Source organism: Pelophylax lessonae (genome assembly GCF_965119305.1).
Source record: "Pelophylax lessonae genome assembly, chromosome: 2".
In the NCBI taxonomy this organism is placed as follows: domain Eukaryota; kingdom Metazoa; phylum Chordata; class Amphibia; order Anura; family Ranidae; genus Pelophylax; species Pelophylax lessonae.
Window position 1 is genome coordinate 455,043,612 of NC_138769.1, and position 17,651 is coordinate 455,061,262.

Below are 17,651 nucleotides of genomic sequence, written 5' to 3' on the forward strand. Positions count from 1 at the left end.
GAGAGTCACTTAACCAATTCTTGAAAGATGGCACAAGATGTCAAGGTTTTACTCCCACAGTGGACGATCCAAATATTCCCATCCTCAAGAGCTTTCACCTCCTCAAAATGCAGAGCACCTGAACGCTCCGCCCAGGCCTCAAAACCTATCGTCAGCCATCCTTCTTTGCACAAGACTTCGGTCCCAAAGCCCACCAAGTTTTCCTCAAAGCCCTCTTCCCAATAAGAGGCTCCCTCACAACTAATGGGGGAGGGGGGGTGTCACAGCTTGCTTTCTGGGTCAGAGATGTCCCAGAAATGTGGGTTCATTTGGTGGCTTCAAAGGGGTACAAAATGGAGTTCAAACTCTTTCCCCTCATCGCTTTCTTCTCTCAACACAAGCAAAAATTGTCAAAGGACAGTCAGATATGCCAAAATGGGCTGAACCATCTCTTGTCCCAGGGAGTAGTTATGCCAGTACCTCCACAAGACAGATTCAAAGGATTCTATTAAAGCCCATTTGAGTTAACAAAGCCTAATAAGGGGTATTCATCCTATTTTGGGCCCAAAATCCTTCAGCAAATACCTTCAGATTCCAAAGTTTTACATGGAATCCAGAAGAATGGCAATTGCCTCTTTAAGAAAATGGGAATACTTGGCATCCATAGATATCCAGGCATCCATAGATATCCAAGATGCATATCTAAATGTTCCCATTTAACCACCTTATCTGCTTTCTGTGCTTCACAGTGGCAGACAATTTATTACACTTTCCCTTTTCCTATCTTTTCCTCCAAAAGTAATCACAAGGTCCTAGCACTTCTTCTTGCCCTTCTCAGAACTCAGGGCAATCAGGTTACAAGTTATCTAGATGACCTTCTCCTGAAGGACTTCTTTTTTTTCTCCAGCAATCAGAAAATGTCCACAGGATGATTCAGGGGTTATCAATTTACACAAATCTGCTCAGCAGCCTTCTCCTTGCCTGGAATACTTGGGTCTGGTCCTGCACACAAGCAAGGGTTTTCTTTCCAGAAAAGACAATTCTTTCGCTGAGTCTAGAATTTGTCAGAGACATCCCACAGTGAGATGTTTAAATAACACGCCAATCCTTAGCCTGGGAAAGCGTTTTCCAGTCCCTCACAGTCCAGGGAACGTGGTCACATGTGGAAGCAAAGGTCCCTATCAACAATGTTGGAGCTCTGAGCAGTTTGGATGGCTCTGCAACATTAGACTTCTCCCTTCTACGAGGATACCCAATCAGGGTGCAGTCAGACATTTCCACTACTGTGGTCTGCATCACCATCATGGGGCATCATAAGCCAATGCAGCCCTTAATGAAACAAACCAAATAATCTTATGAATGGAAACTCACTTTCCAGCGATCTCTGCATCTCTACCCATGTGTGCTAAACTAAAAAGCAGACTACCTCGGCCTGCACTGCCTGAATTTTTCCTACCTTGCTAAAAGGTAAAAAACTTCCAGGAAAATCTACTGCCATAACTGGAAAGCCTTCTTTGCCTGGTTTGGTCACAGGCACTTCAATCCTAGAGATCATTCTGTGCCTCTCATTCTGGCCTTCTTACAATCTTGGCCATAAGCGTTCGCGGAGGAAAGCTTTTGGCTTTTTCCATTCTCTTTCAAAGACCTCTGACTTTGCTCTCCATTGTAAAAAAAAAAAAATTCTCAAAGTGTATCCCACATTAGGGCCCCATTGCAGCACCCCTTGCTTGCTTGAGGTCTCAGCTTGGTTCTCTGTGACCTGCAGAAACCCTCCTTTGAACCCTTCAGCGATATTCCCTTAGCTGTCCTTGCCTGCAAAGTAGCCTTTTTGGTTGCTATCGCATCTGCCAGACATGTCTCGGAGTTGGCGGCCCTCTTCTGTAAGGGTCTCTTCCTCCAACTTTACAAACACAAGAAATTGTCTACCCCCAAGACCATCCTTTCTTCCCAAAGTGTTATCAGTTTTCCTCCTCAGCAAGCATGATGGCATACTTATGCCCTGCTCCAAAGAAACTAAAAAATCTCCGTTCATTGTAAAGACGTAGTAAGAAGAATTAGAGTCTTCCTAAAAGACATAGCTTCCATCAGACTGATTTCCTATTTGTCCTGTTCTCAGAACCTTGCAAGGTTCCCCCTTTTTCCAAGTCCACCATTACGAGATATATTGGAAATCAAATCGCTCAAGCTTACATGTATTGGACCAGTCTCCTCCTGCACTTTTACGTGCCCATCCCTCCAAATTGGTGGGATTTTCCTGGGTATTTCAGCACCAGGTCTCCAGCTCAGCGGTGTATGGCTGCTACTTGTTCCTCTGTTCATACTTTTTCAAAGCTCAATAGGTGAATATCCAATCTTCTGCTGATGCAGCTTTTGGCAGCAAGGTTCTGACAGCAGCACTCTAAAGTTGGGTCTTTTTGATACTTCTTGTCTGTTGTAACAGTTCTGTTTGCCTGGCTGTTGCCCACCCTTCTCATTCATTGTTTGGGTGTGTCTGTGAATACTTTGCATGTGTCCTGTACTGTAAAATATGGAGTTTACAGGTAAATCAAAATTCTTTTCTCCCCACTTCACTGAAGCTTACCGAAATGTTAGAAGAGTGCCCGCAGTGTGTTGACATTATTTGTTTTCGGCATTGCTGATGTTTTGGTAATCTCTTCTTTGATCCCAGATAGGCAATAAATCCTATAAATCGTTTAAGAAACCCCACCTTAGTGGATTCTTCATAGATAGGTCATTTTCTGAAGCCAGTGGTTAGCTGCAGTTTAATCTGTGCCAGTCATGGTCAGAGGTGGACGAGGTTAAGCTCTGCCCCAACCCCCCTAAAACTTGGACCCATTTTTAAAGGTTCTCTGCTGCTTTCAGTTGGATGTAAAGTGAAAAAAAAAACTGCTCATGCTTATGGACAAATTTCTTTCTTCCTATGGCCATGTCAATGTTGCATGAATGAGCATAAATAGTGACACACAAGAGACTGGAGTATTTTGCAGCTGACAATCTCTTGCTATACATTCTTGCTCCCATCAGAAAGCAGCTCTGCGCTGAACTCATTTTTCATGTTGGTCCAGTATTACCTTTTCTTCATTCTATACATACATTTTTCTTTAATTTTATAGCCTAACAAATCACGGATAAAAAGAAAATTATTTTGCAACCTTTCAACATCCTTTGTGAGCTCTGTACCTGTTCTTTTTCCTCACTTCTTGTTTGGAATGAGCAGTTCACTTTAATTGTGGTCATGTGCACTGTCCTATGCATATTACAAATCCTTAGTCCCTCAGGAGTGTAAAGAAAACATCTAAATTTACAGTTTTTGTATATAAAACATTTTGATATTTTGTACTGTATCTGTCTTCATAGAAAATACCAGTGTTTAACCCTATGTGAGTGCTCTTTGTATTCCCCAATATATCTCCAACCACTTTGTGCCAATCTGTATATGCTAAAATACTTTGGTTATAGTAAGAAATCTGGCCAGTGTTTTCTAAATGAAATGTATATGTGAAAAATCGTTTTATAGCAGTTTGTTATACAGAACCATATATAAGCTGCAAATGTTTTTTCATTATTTGCATAAGCTTTTTTTTAGTGTAATGTTTGGCTTACAATAGACCTACCACACAACACCTGCTAATGGGGGGTTTTAGATCATCCGTTTATTTTCGGGTTTGTGGCTTCACTTCTGCTAAATTATCTACACTAACATATGTACTGAATTCAGGTAATTGCTGCTTTGCATGGAAAATTGTAGAGCAATGTGGTACTTGCTTCATTAGTATTAATGGCTTATATTTTTATATTGGCTTTGACAATTTGGTTTTCTTTTTGCTTGCTTTTTTTTTTTGCCAAGTGTACATGCTGATCGGAGTGTAGTAAATTTTCTGAGCTGGTTTGCAAACCCTATTAGAAGCTTGAAATCTCAGTATTCTCCTACAGATATATTGCCATAGAATTCCTATGTACATATTTATGTGATTTTTGGATCTCAAAATGTGTAGATCTGTAAAAGAGTACCATTGATCTTTAATAAAATGATCTTTAATAAAAATGCATACATGTGTATCTTCCCCTTAAATACACTATATTACCAAAAGTATTAGAATGCCCGCCTTTACACGCACATGAACTTTAATGGCATCCTATTCTTAGTCCATAGGGTTCTATATTGAGTTGGCCCGCCCTTTGCAGCAATAACGGCTTCAACTCTTCTGGGAAGGCTATTAACAAGGTTTAGGAGTGTGTCTATGGGAGTGTTTGGCTATTTTTCCAGAAACCCATTCGTGGGGTCAGACACTAATGTGGACGAGAAGGCCTGGCTCGCAGTCTCCGCTCTAATTCATCCCAAAGGTGTTCTATCAGGTTGAGCTCAGGACTCTGTGTAGGTCAGTTAAGTTCCTCCACCCCAAATTCACTCATCCGTGTCTTTATGGACCTTGTCTGTGCACTGATGGGCAGTCATGTTAGGAAAGGGAGGGCCGTCCCCAAACAGTTCCCACAAAGTTGGGAGCATGAAATTGTCCAAAATGTCTTTGCATGTCGACACCTTAAGAGTTATTTTCACTGGAACGAAGGGGCAAAGCCCAACCCCTGAGAAACAACCCCACACCATAATCCCCCCCCCCCTCCCCAGCAAATTATTTTGACCAGTGCACAAAGCAAGGTCCATAAAGACATGCTCAGCGAGTTTGGAGTGGAGGAACTTGACTGGCCTCCACAGAGTCCTGACCTCAACCCGATAGAACACCTTTGGAATGAATTAGAGCGGAGACTGCGAGCCAGGCCTTCTTGTCCAACAGTGCCAGACCTCACAAATGCACTTCTGGAAGAACGGTCAAACATTCCATTACACACACTCCTAAACCCTGTGGACAGCCTTCCCAGAAGACTTGAAGCTGTTATAGCTGCAAAGGGTGGGCCAACTCAATACTGAACCCTACAGACGAAGACTGGGATGCCATTAAAGTTCATGTGCATGTAAAAGCTAATATTTTGGTAACCTAGTGTATTTGACAAGGCAGTATTCATCATTTTGGAAGCACATTAAAATCCTGTGTGCAAATCAGTTAGCTATATACATGGGAATGTTCCCATGGTTGCAAACATTTTAATGTATTTTAAATAATCATGACATTAATAAAACTGTTAATATGAAGTCTTAACAGTTTTCAGGAAGTTTTTAATTTAAGATTTTCTAGGTTTATTAACATGTAATTCCCCATTTTCTTGCAGGCCTGTGGGAATGCCAAAAATGGAAAAAGTGTACTTGCACAATCCTAGTTCAGATGAAACTATTACTTTAGTATCAATATCAGCAACAACATCGCATTTTCATGCTTCTTTTTTTCAAAACAGGGTAAGGAATCTGCTGTTTTAAAATGTATATGTTGGTTTCCTCAATACTTAATTTTCTTTTCTTTTCCGTTAAACTTTAGGTTTGTAATATGATTCCTGTGGTGGGAATTTATCAATCCATGACATGTATTTGGCTTGGAAAATTAAAGTAGCAATACTTGGGCTTATTTACTAAAGGAGTTAAGAATCTTAAAGAAAAAAAAATCAATTCCTCTTTATATACCCAGCCGTATGTAGTGTGTATGTGAAATAGGTGATAAAGGTTGGATAGTTTAAAGCGGTAGTAAACTCTTAATGACAAAAAAAAAAAAAAAACCTGCAAGACAAAGGCATAATGAGCTAGTATGCATCGCATACTAGCTCATTATGAATTACTTACCGTACCTTAGAATGCAGCCCCGACACGGTCCCCCGGACACCGCTGTGGGAGCGGACATGATCCCACGGTGTCTCTTCCGGGATGACGTCACTCCTGCGCATGCGGCAATTCCCGGAAAGGAACTTAAAGGTCCGCCGGACCTTCAGAGCGCATGCGCCGCACTCGTCAGCGGCTGCATGCAGTGGTAATATCTCCTAAACCATGCAGGTTTAGGAGATATTAATTGTACCTACAGGTAAGCCTTATTATAGGCTTACCTGTAGTTAAAAGTCAACAAAAGCTGTACAATACCGCTTTAAGTGAATATTCACACAATTTAGAGTGTGAAGATTTACAGCTCCTATACTAAAGCAGCATGATTGGTGTTTCTAATGGGTAAAGACTATTTGCTTTTGATTTTCTTCAGACCTTTTCAATAACTGTTTTTATATAAAAAACAAAATACTTCATTGGTAACTATTTAATCACTGTAGTACAGTCTGAACCCCTTCTGTAATAACCAAATGCATTGGTTATTAGGATACCCAGAAAATATAAAGCACAAATGGAGTCTAAATATGTAAAAATGGGGTCTATGTCAACAGTCATTATGGCAATTGCAAGTCATTAGCAAGCCTTATTCTATTCATGAGTTCATTCTATTCTTCTAAGCCCTGATAAAGGGGAAACTTTGTTTCCCCTGAAACACTTTTTTTTTTTTTTTTTTATGTGATGGTTTAATGAACAACTAAGGCACTTTGGACCCTTTCATTTTGTGGCTTGTGCCCATTTGTATGTGTGTAACGCTGTCCCCATAAGGCTTGCTGTGTGTTGACTTCTTGATCACTGACTAGCAGTTGAAGTTCTGCTTGAATTTCCTAAGACTGGTGATGCAATGTGATAAATTGAAGATTAACGCTGAATTTCTACTGAACAGCATGCTCATTTTTATTTTGTATAGCACTCTATAATTAGAATGAGTTTAGGATAGTAAGTAGACACAGGGTTCCAGTTCATTTTCAAGAAAGGAAAAGGAATTGGTCAGAGTCAAGTAAAGGCTGCACCTAACCCTTAAAAACAAACAAAACTCTTTTGCACCAAAATCATGGTGCCATTGAAGTCTGGTTCTTCTAGTTGCCTGTGGTGTTTTTGCCATCCCATCTCCAGAAAACAATTTGTGTGACACACACTATACCCTCAACCATTCCTGCATTTATAATATGTGTAATAAAGCTGCTATTTTTACCTCCTGAAATTCAAAGCTTTTTGTTAATGCATTGCAAATGTTGTCAGGGTCGTATATTTAGAGTCGACATGCTCAGTTAGACTTTTTAACTCTACAATCAGCCCAGGAAAAAAGGCTGCACACATTGCGCTGTGACCTCCTATTAATAGATGTGTTTTGTAACGATTTGTGAAGTTCAGTAAGAGATGGTGATCAGCTGGTCTTTTTACTGCTTTATTATTTTTGGAGCAGTAGTAAAATCTTAGCTGATCGTGAACCCAACAGCAGCAGGCAGGCCAGGCAAGTGTTGTAAAGAGCATTTACACAGACCTGGATAGAGCAGTAGAGCAGAAGGTTACTGTCCGTTGTATATTCTTTCTCTGCGAGAAAATAGTCTTTCTTATAAAATAATATTCTAGTGCTAGTCATATCACTTATGCACATTTAATAATTATAACAGAGCATCACCAAGCAATTATTTTATTTCTATTAAACCACTGTCAGTATCACTAGCAATTCAGAATTTACTGTCAGCAATTTCTTATCAGATATTTAATTAGATTGACCTTCTGTCTTTGCTTCACAGAAAATTCTCCCAGGTGGGAACACATCATTTGATGTAGTGTTTCTTGCAAGAGTAGTGGGAAACGTAGAGAATACTTTATTTATTAACACCTCAAATCATGGGGTATTTACCTATCAGGTAAGAAACTGTTGTTTTTTTTTTTTTTTATGTTGTGTTTATGTTGTGTGCCTAGGATTATCCTTGTCTATCTGTTTAGTAAATTGTAAAAACCTTTTCAGATCCCTGTTTTTGCACATTAGCAGCTCATTTTACCTAGAGGCCAGTTTAAATCTAGTGAATTTTTGGGCCATTTGAGAGATTTTCCAATGGAATCTCTTTAAAAAAGGAGATCCTCTCTTTAGAGAGCTGTCACTTTTTTCCTCTGTTCCCATTCCAGTGATAACCAAAATGTTAATAAAAAAACTGACGGAGGTTATAATGCTTTCCTACTCTGCCTAAGAAAAAAGTGATGCACATCAATGGATATTCAGAATGGAATTTAGAAATGGAGTAGAATTTTTAGTCTTATTTAGCCAAGCATGTATCTCCATTAAAGTGATGACAAGCATGTGTACAACGAATTGTGGTGAGGATAGAGAAAGTAAAGGGTTCTAGTGTTACATGAAAGAGGGCTTTCAGGGTATCCTTTTCAATGTGTATATTCCCACATGTCCTTCTAGCTCAGAAACATGTACAAGTAAAGGGATACTGGGAATGTGAAGACCCTATAAAGAAATAGAAAGGAGGTTTGAACGCCAGACTTTTAATAGTTTGAGTGCAGCATAAAGGGAAATAAATTAAGGTACAAAGTTACACTTAAGTTATTTTTTAAATATTCTTTTTATTGCTCAGTACAGGACACCAAATAAAATTCATAGATCATGGGTTATATGCCGCTACCCTCAGGTGATTGGACACTGGCAAAGCTTTGCTGGGTCTGGGCCCTAGTGTCCCCACATAACCCTGGCCACTCCGCGAGGCTCCAGTTTTTTGCTAGTGTGTTATGGAGAAGAATTTTCTACTATTTTTTTTCACCAGATTTATTACCTCCTTTGGTGCCCCTCGAGCACACTTTGGGAACTATACCCTGTGTGGCTAGCATGTAATATTTGCTTCTGGATCCTGCATTTGGTGCTCACCTTGGCACGTGATGCAACAAGCATAGTAAGCTGCAGGGTGCTATGCAGGTTCAGGGTCATTGTCCATTCCAGTGCCACCCAGACCCTCTCAGATGCCCACTGTGACAGGCAAAGCCAGGACCCTGGAAGGGACCTGGGATGTGGACAAGGTATAACAGGGTTTCTCTTTTTACCTTTATATACAGGTGCATCTCATAAAATTAGAATATCATCAAAAAGTTAATTTATTTCAGTAATTCAATTCTAAAAGTGAAACTCATATATTTTATATAGATTTGCTACACACAGAATTATAGATTTCAAGCATTTCAGTATCTCAGAAAATTGTATTTCTCTTTCGTTCATTGATGGACACAGCTTCATATCTTCTTTGACCCTTGGGTTATGCTGTTCTCCATAGGAGTAGGACACTAGGTGGAAAAAAATTGACTACGTTAATAGGGCATTTATAGGGGTTATACTCCCACTTCCTGCTATAGGACTTCAGTTTTTTTTCTGCCTAGTCAATAGTAAGGACCTAGTTCCTTGCTGGGATCTCTGTTTCTAGCATATTTTCTTTATTAAACTGATTTTTTTTTCTTTTTTAAACAGAAATTTTTTCTTTTAGTATTTTCTGAACTACAATCAAGTCTGTTCCAGTGAGGACTACAATCAACTGCTGGACTGGGCGACGCACTGGATATCCTAGATCCTAACGGTCTTCCCAGTCCGGCCAGCGAGCGTGACCCAACCGCAGCTCTGCGCTAGGTCGGCCGCGACCGCAGCTCCGTGCTAGGTCGGCCGCCACCGCTGGTAGGCCCTCCATGTGTCCTTTCTTCCCAAATGGCGCTCCCTTCACTATTGCGATCCTCCTCTGCCCTATCTTTCACCAGCTCCCCCCTTAGTCCCCGCCCCCCCCTCCCCCCCGGGTAGGCCATACCATTTACATGTAATGGGGTGTTCAGCAGTAATGGGGCCGGGGGAGGAGGGGGCACGATGCTGGATGACCAGTTACAAAGATTCTGGAGTGATGGTCCAAGTGGGGGTCCCTGCCAGGGCCCCCTTTGCTTGCTGCATGTACCTGGTGGTCCTGTGGGGGTCGCGCAGCCATTTTCCCCCTGGATGGTACCTATTGGTGTCAGTGGCCATGTTTGTGTAGCTCTGCAGCCATGTTTTGGTAGTTTCCCATTGATTTCAATGCAGCAGCCATTTTCTTGTAGACTGTGGAGCAGTGATTCAGCGGTGGGCATCTAGTGGCAGTGCCTGCGCTTACTTGTCCTCTCTGATCGCCGCACAGCTTGCAGTTTGGCGCTCCTGTGTCCCTCCTGAGTTGGTGGTGGTGAGTCCCTGGTGATGTGTAACGCTCCCTCTTTCTGCTATAGCAGTGTTTTTGGTGTGCTTGGACCTGTGGTGCCACTGGTACAGCGATGGGGGGGATTTTCACAGTGAATTTTCCAGATTTTGCTGGTGGTCCCCAGATTAACTATTGAGTCCCTAGAACATGTGTAACCACCTGACCCACTCTCAGAAGCTGCAGGACCCTCTGAGTCTCAGTTCGCAATGACGGCCATGACGGCGGTCCTGCAGTGGCTTGCGTCCAAGGTTGACATGGCCCTTCAAAATAGGCCTGGCAAAAAGCCTTTTCTCTGTCGCTCATTGACAGACGTAGTCCTCGTTGATTAATAACAACTCGGGTTATACTGCCCTCTACAGGAGTAGGACTAGACAGGAAAGAAAACGTTCTGGCCACACCCTAGGGGCAGTCCCAGAGGGTATATCCTCTCACTTCCTGCTACAGCAAATCAGTTTTTTTCTGTCTAGTTAGGAGTAAGGACCTAGATGCCTTGCTAGGATCTTCGGTCCTGGCAGGATTTTTTTCTTAGAAAGATTTTTAGACAGCTCTTTTCTCCAGTTTCCTGTGAGATCTTCAAGCAAGTAAGCTGGAACTGGGCGACGGGCTGGATGTTGAGATCCAGTGGTCACCCCAGTTCAGCCTACGAGCGCGCGCAGGCCATAGCTCCGCGCTGGGTCGGCCGTGACATAGTCCCACTGGACAGGGACTGACCCTGCGAGTTAAACGTCTCGCCTGGACGCCAATGACCAACAGAGTCACGGCATCCATATTGGTCGACAGCCCCCCCACCCCGGTGGAGAGGGGTTCTGTCAGGAGTTGGCGCCCGCCTGGTTCCGGTATGGTGAGTAGTATGTTCCCCCTCTCCCCCCTGTCGGGTTTGTGGTGGACGCGGGCCCCTCTCTGGGATGGTAAAATGGATCTCCCCTCTATCCTATAATAAGTCACAGATCCCCCAATTTGAGTGTGATTTTTGTGAAAAATAACCAGGAGGCTTGGTTTGGGAGGTGTCCTACCTGTCAGAGGTACACAGGCTGATGCCTATGCCTGAGTACTGCAGTCCAGATCGCCATTCCTCCAGCTTCCACGGGCTGCACAGCACTGTTTTGTGGCATCTCCCGACGACCCACGGACTGCATGTTTGTGGGGCCGATGCACTCCCGCAGGCCGCTAGGCCGAATACAGCATCCCGCAGGCCGCTGCTAACCGCCGCTATCCTAACAGGCCGCCGCCATTGTCTTGCAGATCACACGAGGCTGCCATATTGGCGTAACCTCGTGTCTCCAGCATGGGGGCGGCCATGTTTGAGGTGACCAAACACCTCGTGGAGCCAGGGGGAGGCGCCGGAAGGCGTGTTAAGGGGCGGAGCCGCCTCCTTTACCCAGGAAAAAGGGCCAAAGACTTCTGTCTGTAACAGGACAGCACTGAGCAGGCTGATAGAAAATTTCTGTGCATCAGGGATGAGCCTTGGGGTCTCTCTCTGTGGGGTCCAAAAAGGCAGGTAACACTGAGGGGCGCTGTTGCGCTGGGGGATTACAAAAAAAAAAAAAGTTTTTTACTTTGTCATTTTTTTTTTTGTCGCTGGCAAATGTCTTGTATAATCATTGACCCTGCCGCATATGTATCCCCACCTGATCCCCTCAAGGTGGCCGCAGGACCCTCCAGTACCCCACTTGTTTTAATGCATTTTCGGCAGTTTTGGAGTCTTTGGTATCCCGGGTGGAGGTGGCCTGTCAGGGACGGGGGTCAAGAAGCGACCCCCGCCTACCCCTATTTTTTATCTGATACTTCAGATACGGATTCGGAGCTGGTCAATGCAGCTGCAGGTCCCTCTTATGGGGCTGTTGTCTCAGGTAATGTCTCCTCAGCAGGAGAGAGGAGGAGAACGTTTCTGCCTCCGCCATAGCACAAGAGTGGTTGGTGGATGCACTAGTTGTGTCCGTCCGGGAAACCTTTAGTCTTGAGGTTACACCGGCAGAGGTAGCTGAGACTGAGATTCCTTTTTGGTACTTGTTAGCCTACCAAAAGGGCGAAGGATTTTCCTTTACCCAAATGGGGTCGTTTTGAAACGAACCCCTGCTATTTCCAAACGCATGGCTAGGCGCTATCCGTTTGAGGAATCCCTCTTTAAAAGGATAGACGGTACCACCTGTAGTGGACTCACCAATTTCCAAATAAAGCCACCGTTATCCCGTTGGAGGACGCTGCGTCCTTTAGGGATCCGGTGGATCGAAAAATTGGAAGCGGAATCCCGCGTCATTTTTTCCCTGATAGGGTCAACCCTTAGGCCAGTGGTTACCATTTAGTTTGGTTGAGATTATAAAGGATCTCACTAGGGGCAAGAGCACGGTCTTGCCACAGACTGTTAGGATAAAAGGACCTCGTAACTAACGAAGACCTTCCTTTTCTGCTCATAAAGAGTTTGTTCGTTCCGCGAGGGCAGGCGATAAGGCGAAACCCTCCAAACCCCCTTCAGATGGTTTTCAAAGGGCGCTGGTCGGCTAAACAAAAAGTCCGGCTCAGCCAAGCCTGAAGAATACAGCCTGATGCACCCCTACCCATCTCTGGGGTGGGGGGATGGCTTCACCGGTTTCCGGATCCATGGCTTGCCAGAACCCCGGACTAAGGGGTTCGCGAGGTCATACGGTCAGGATACAGGATCGAGTTTTCGATCACTTCCACCGGTGCGATTCTTCCCTTCCAACATTGAACGGTTTCAGGGGGTTCTATTCGAACCTGTTCACAATGCCCAGGAAAGAGGGCAAGGTGCGTCCAATTTCTGGACTTGGGGAAAGATGGAGTCCATCCGAACAGTGGTGGCCTCCCTGCATCAGGGGGATTTCCTGGCGTCCATAGACATTTAGGATGCCTATCTTTATATCCCCATCATCGCAGGACATCAGCGTTTTCTTTGCTTTCCCAAAGATCATCCCTGGTTCAGGAGACTGAACTATCTGGGCCTAATGTTGGATACATCCTGGGCAAGAGAGTTTCTCCTTGTGGAGAAACTCCAGAAGGTTCAGTCAACGATTCGGATGTTGCTGTCCGTCAATTGGCTGGGACTGATGGTGGCCTTCTTAGAGGCAGTACCGTATACCCAGTCTCATACCCGAATTCTCCTGAAGGAGATTCTTTTCTAATGGAATCAGAATTCCGATTCCCTGGACAATCGGATCCGGTTGAGCGAGCGGATCCAATCGCACAATGCCACGGTCGTGACTTATGTCAAGAAAGGGGCACTTAGAATGTCCTGGTGGCCATCGAAACGACTAGCATCTTTCGTTGGACGGAACGGTTTGTTCCGGATCTCCCCGCAGTGTTCACTCCGGGGGTGGGAAATCGGCAGGCAGATTATTTCAGCCGTCAGATTCTGGATCAAGGGGTATGGCCTCTTCATCCAGAGGTTTTTCACTAGCTGTCCCTTCATTGGGGCACCCCGGATGTGGATCTGTTGGCACCTTGGCTCAAACAGGAAGGTGCGGAGGTTTGTAGCTCGCACCCGCGATCCTCTAGCGGACGCAGCAGAAATGCTGATCGCCCCGTGGGGGCAGTATCAGCTACGGCATGCCTTCCATCCTCTCAAGTTACTGCGGGAACTTCTTCGCAGGATAGAGATGGAGGGAATTCCAGTTATTCTGGAAATTCCGGACTGACCTCGTCGAGCCTGGTACGCCGACGTGGTGAGGCTAGTCGCGGACTCTCCTTGGAGACTTCTCTCAGGGAAGATTTGCGGTCTCAGGGACCGATCTTCCATCTTGCTTTACAATCGCTGGCTTAATGGCCTGGCCATTGAGACCCAGGTACTGAAGGACAAGGGAGTGTCAGCTTCAGTTATTCCTACCTCTAGTTAAAGTTAGGAAAGCGACTTCCAGCACATGGAAGTCTTATATTGCGTGGTGTGAATCTCTTGGATTTCCCCCACATACATATTCGGTGACCCGAATCTTGGTCTGTCTGCAACAAGGGGTTGAGCAGAAACTGTCCTTGAGCACTATCAAGGGTCAGGTTTCAGCGTTAGCAATCTTCTTTCAGAAACCTTTGGCTAATCATTCCTTGGTGCGGAATTTCATCCAGGGGGTGCGACATCTGGCTCCGCCAGTGCGTGCACCCTTACCTCCTAGAATCTTAATTTAGTGTGGTCGGTTCTTCAGAAACTTCTCTTTGAAGATATTAGGGAGATTCCCTTGCTTACATTATCCCAGAAGGTGGCCTTCTTGGTGGCCATTACTTCTGCACGCAGGGTGTCAGAACTGGCCGCATTATCTTGTCGTTCCCCATATCTGGTGGTTCATAGGGATAAGGTGGTTCTTCTTCCGAATCCATCCTTCCTTCCTAAAGTGGTTTTCAGAGTTTTCATCTGAATAAAAATATTGTTACCTTCCCCGTGTCCTAAGACTAGCCATCCTTGGGAGTTTGCATTTCACTCCTTGGATGGGGTTCAGACAATCAGGGTACACTTGACTACTACGAACTTGTGTCGTAAGACAGACTCCCTTTTTGTGATCACGGATAGCCCTAGAAGGGGGTTGCCTGTGTCTGCCGCGACCATATCTAGATGGACTAGTCAGACGGTGGTACAGGCTTATTCTATTAAGGGTCGGAATCCTCCGTTCCCTGTTAGGGCGCACTCTGCTCGGGCGCCTAGTGTTTCCTGGGTCTTCCGCCATCAGGCGTCAGCTATCCAGGTTTTCAAGGCGATGACTTGATCGTCGGTTCATACCTTTACATCATTTTATAAAGTTGATGTGATGGCATCTTCAGATGCCTCTTTTGGCCGCAAGGTTCTGCAGGCCGCAATCTGAGGAGACTGTTGGTCTACCTCAAGGGTTTGTTGGGTTTTTCACTTAGGTCTCATCTTTTTGCTCGATGAGTCCTTGATGCTTCTGGTTGGCTCCGGTTGGGCCTTCTGGATTTTGATTTCTGTTATCCCACCCCTCATTTGTGGTACTGCTTTGGGACGTCCCGAGTTGTTGTTAATCAACAAGGACTACGTCTGTCAATGAGCGACAGAGAAAAATGGATTTTTGTAAAATCTTACCGTAAAATCCTTTTCTCTTAAGCTCATTGACAGACGTAGTACCCGCCCCTCTGTTTTTGAGTTGGGTTGGGTTAAATTCTCTAAACACTGCTTTGTGACATAACTGATTTGCTGTAGCAGGAAGTGAGAGGGTATACCCTCTGGGACTGCCCCTAGGGTGTGGCCAGAACGTTTTCTTTCCTGTCTAGTCCTACTCCTGTAGAGGGCAGTATAACCCGAGTTGTTATTAATCAACGAGGACTACGTCTGTCAATGAGCTTAAGAGAAAAGGATTTTACGGTAAGATTTTACAAAAATCCATTTTTACCTACATCCTCTGTCTCCTCAGATTCTGAGGTTGATTTGGCCGCTGTGGACGCAAGTTAACCCACTGGGTCTGCGTCCACGCAGATCAGTTGGTACAGTGGTTACAGTAGATCTATGATGCCTCTCTGGATGCGACTCCTTTAGCCTGCAGAGTCTCTGTGACAGCTGTGACTCTTCGCAGTATGATTTGGCTGAAATGCTGGTCTGCGGACCAGGCTTCCAAAAAAGGTGCTGACCGATCTCCCCTTTGTAGAAGACCGCCTGTTTGGAGCTTCTATGGAAGAGATCATTAAAGGTTCTACGGGAGGTAAAAGTACCCTGCTTCCACAGGTCGCAAAGAGCCTCGTCGCAAGCATGATCCTTTCTTCTCAGCTCACAAATGGCCCTTTTGTCCCGCGGGATCACATGACAAGGGATCAAAATCTGCCCGTAACTTTGCAAGAGGTTCTAAAAGACCCTGGTCTGGTAATTCAAAAGTGGGTTCCGTTGGTCCCGCAGACAAGTCCACCTCTGCTTTAATATGCGCCCTCACCCGTACCTGGGGTTGGGGAACATCTTCGCTTCTTTTCAGACCCGTGGACCACTTTAATTCAAGACAAAGTTGATTCGGTCCGGTTACAAGATCGAGTTTCGGTCCTTGCCTCCGTTAAGGTTCTTCCCTTCCGACTTGCGTCTGTCCCCAGATCATCTGCAAGGCCTTCTCGAGGCGGTACAGGATCTGCTATCACAAGGAGTCATTGTACCAGTTCCAGAGTTGGAACGTTTTCAGGGGTTTTATTCAAACCTATTTACTGTCCCCAGGAAGGAAGGCAAGGTCTGTCCAATCTTGGATCTCAAGGCCCTGAACCGATTTGTTTGGGTCCAGAAATTTCAAATTGAGTCCATTCGCACAGTAGTGGTATCCCTTCATCAAGGGGATTTTCTGGCCTCTATTGATATCAAGGACGCTTACCTTCATATCTCAATATATGTCTGTCATCAGCGTTTTCTTTGCTTTGCCGTGGGCGAGGAGCACCATCAATTCGTGGCATTACCCTTTGGTCTCGCCTCAGCTCCCTCGGGTGTTTACAAAAGTTTTGACCTCAGTATTAGCTTTGCTCAGGCAGAGGGGGTTCGCAATACTGGGGTTCCTGGACGATCTCCTTTTGCGCGCAGAGTCTCCAACTGTTTTAAAAGACGATTTGGACATCACTGTGCGAACCTTGCAAGAGTTCGGCTGGACACTGAATTTTCAGAAATCAACTCTGACTCCGTTCAACAAACTGGACTATCTAGGCCTGACTCTGGATTCAGCCTCAGCCTGGGTTTTTCTTCCAGAGGCAAAAATTCTGAAGTTGCAGCATGCAATTCGACTCTTGTTATCCAACCAACGGTCATCTCTCAGGACTTGCTTGCAAGTGCTGGGCTTGATGGTCTCCGCCTTCAAGGCTGTTCTGTTTCCTCAGTTCCATACCAAACCTCTGCAAAAATAGATTCTTGCCAAATGGGACAAGAATCCACAGTCCCTAGACAATCTGATTCTGTTGAGCCAGGGTATGAGGGGGTCCTTAATATGGTGGCTCCGCTCTCCGGCGCTTCAGATGCCAGCCTGTCCGGGTGGGGAGGGGTCTTGGGCACAGATCCAGCTCAAGGGGCTTGAACTCGGAATGAGTCCAGTCTGCCAATCCATGTCCTGGAGATTTGAGCTTTGCCAGTCCCTGTGGATGGATCTTCTGCAGGCGCGCCTGGTAAGGATTCAATCGGACAACGCCACAGCTGTGGCATATGTCAATCACCAAGGGGGCACCAAAAGTGCCCTGGTGGCCAGAGAAGTGGCCGGCATTCTAAGGTGTGCAGAACGCTTTGTTCCAGCTCTCTCGGCTGTGCACATTTCAGGGCTGGAAAATTGGCAGGCGCTGGATTTGAGCGAATGGTCTCTTCACCTGGAGGTTTTTTATCAACTGTGTCCCTCGTGAGGGACTCCTGATGTGGACCTGTTGGCCTCTCATCTCAACCAGAAGGTTTAGAGGTTTTTGGCAAGGTCTTGGGATCCTCTGGCCGATGCCTCGGATGCTCTGCTGGCACCTTGGGGTCGGTATCGTCGTCTGTATGTCTTTCCTCCATTACAACTTCTGCCAAGAATTCTGCATAGAATCGAGGCAGAAGGGATTACAGTCATTCTGGTGGCTCCAGACTGGCCTCGCCAATCTTGGTAGGCAGGCATAGTAAGACTGGTAGCCGATGCCCTTTGGAGACTCCCTCTCAGAAAAGATCTTTTGTCTTAAGGACTGATCTTCCATCCTGCTTTGCGGTCTGTGGCTTTAATGGCCTGGCTTTTGAAAGCCAGGGACTGAGTTGTCGGATTCTGTAATGCCTACACTGT

The 17,651-nt window shown here is 45.2% G+C and overlaps 1 protein-coding gene across 3 annotated transcripts in view; it reads left to right on the top strand.

Moving 5' to 3' along the window:
- The window catches only part of TMEM131 (transmembrane protein 131), a 483,390-nt gene that overhangs the window by 213,774 nt on the left and 251,965 nt on the right, over positions 1–17,651 (top strand). For all 3 annotated transcript variants that reach the window (XM_082245264.1, XM_082245263.1, XM_082245262.1), the window contains exons 5-6: positions 5,206–5,329; positions 7,498–7,614. In XM_082245264.1, the coding sequence (XP_082101390.1) occupies positions 5,206–5,329; positions 7,498–7,614 (241 nt within the window). The remainder of the gene's footprint in view (positions 1–5,205; positions 5,330–7,497; positions 7,615–17,651) is intronic.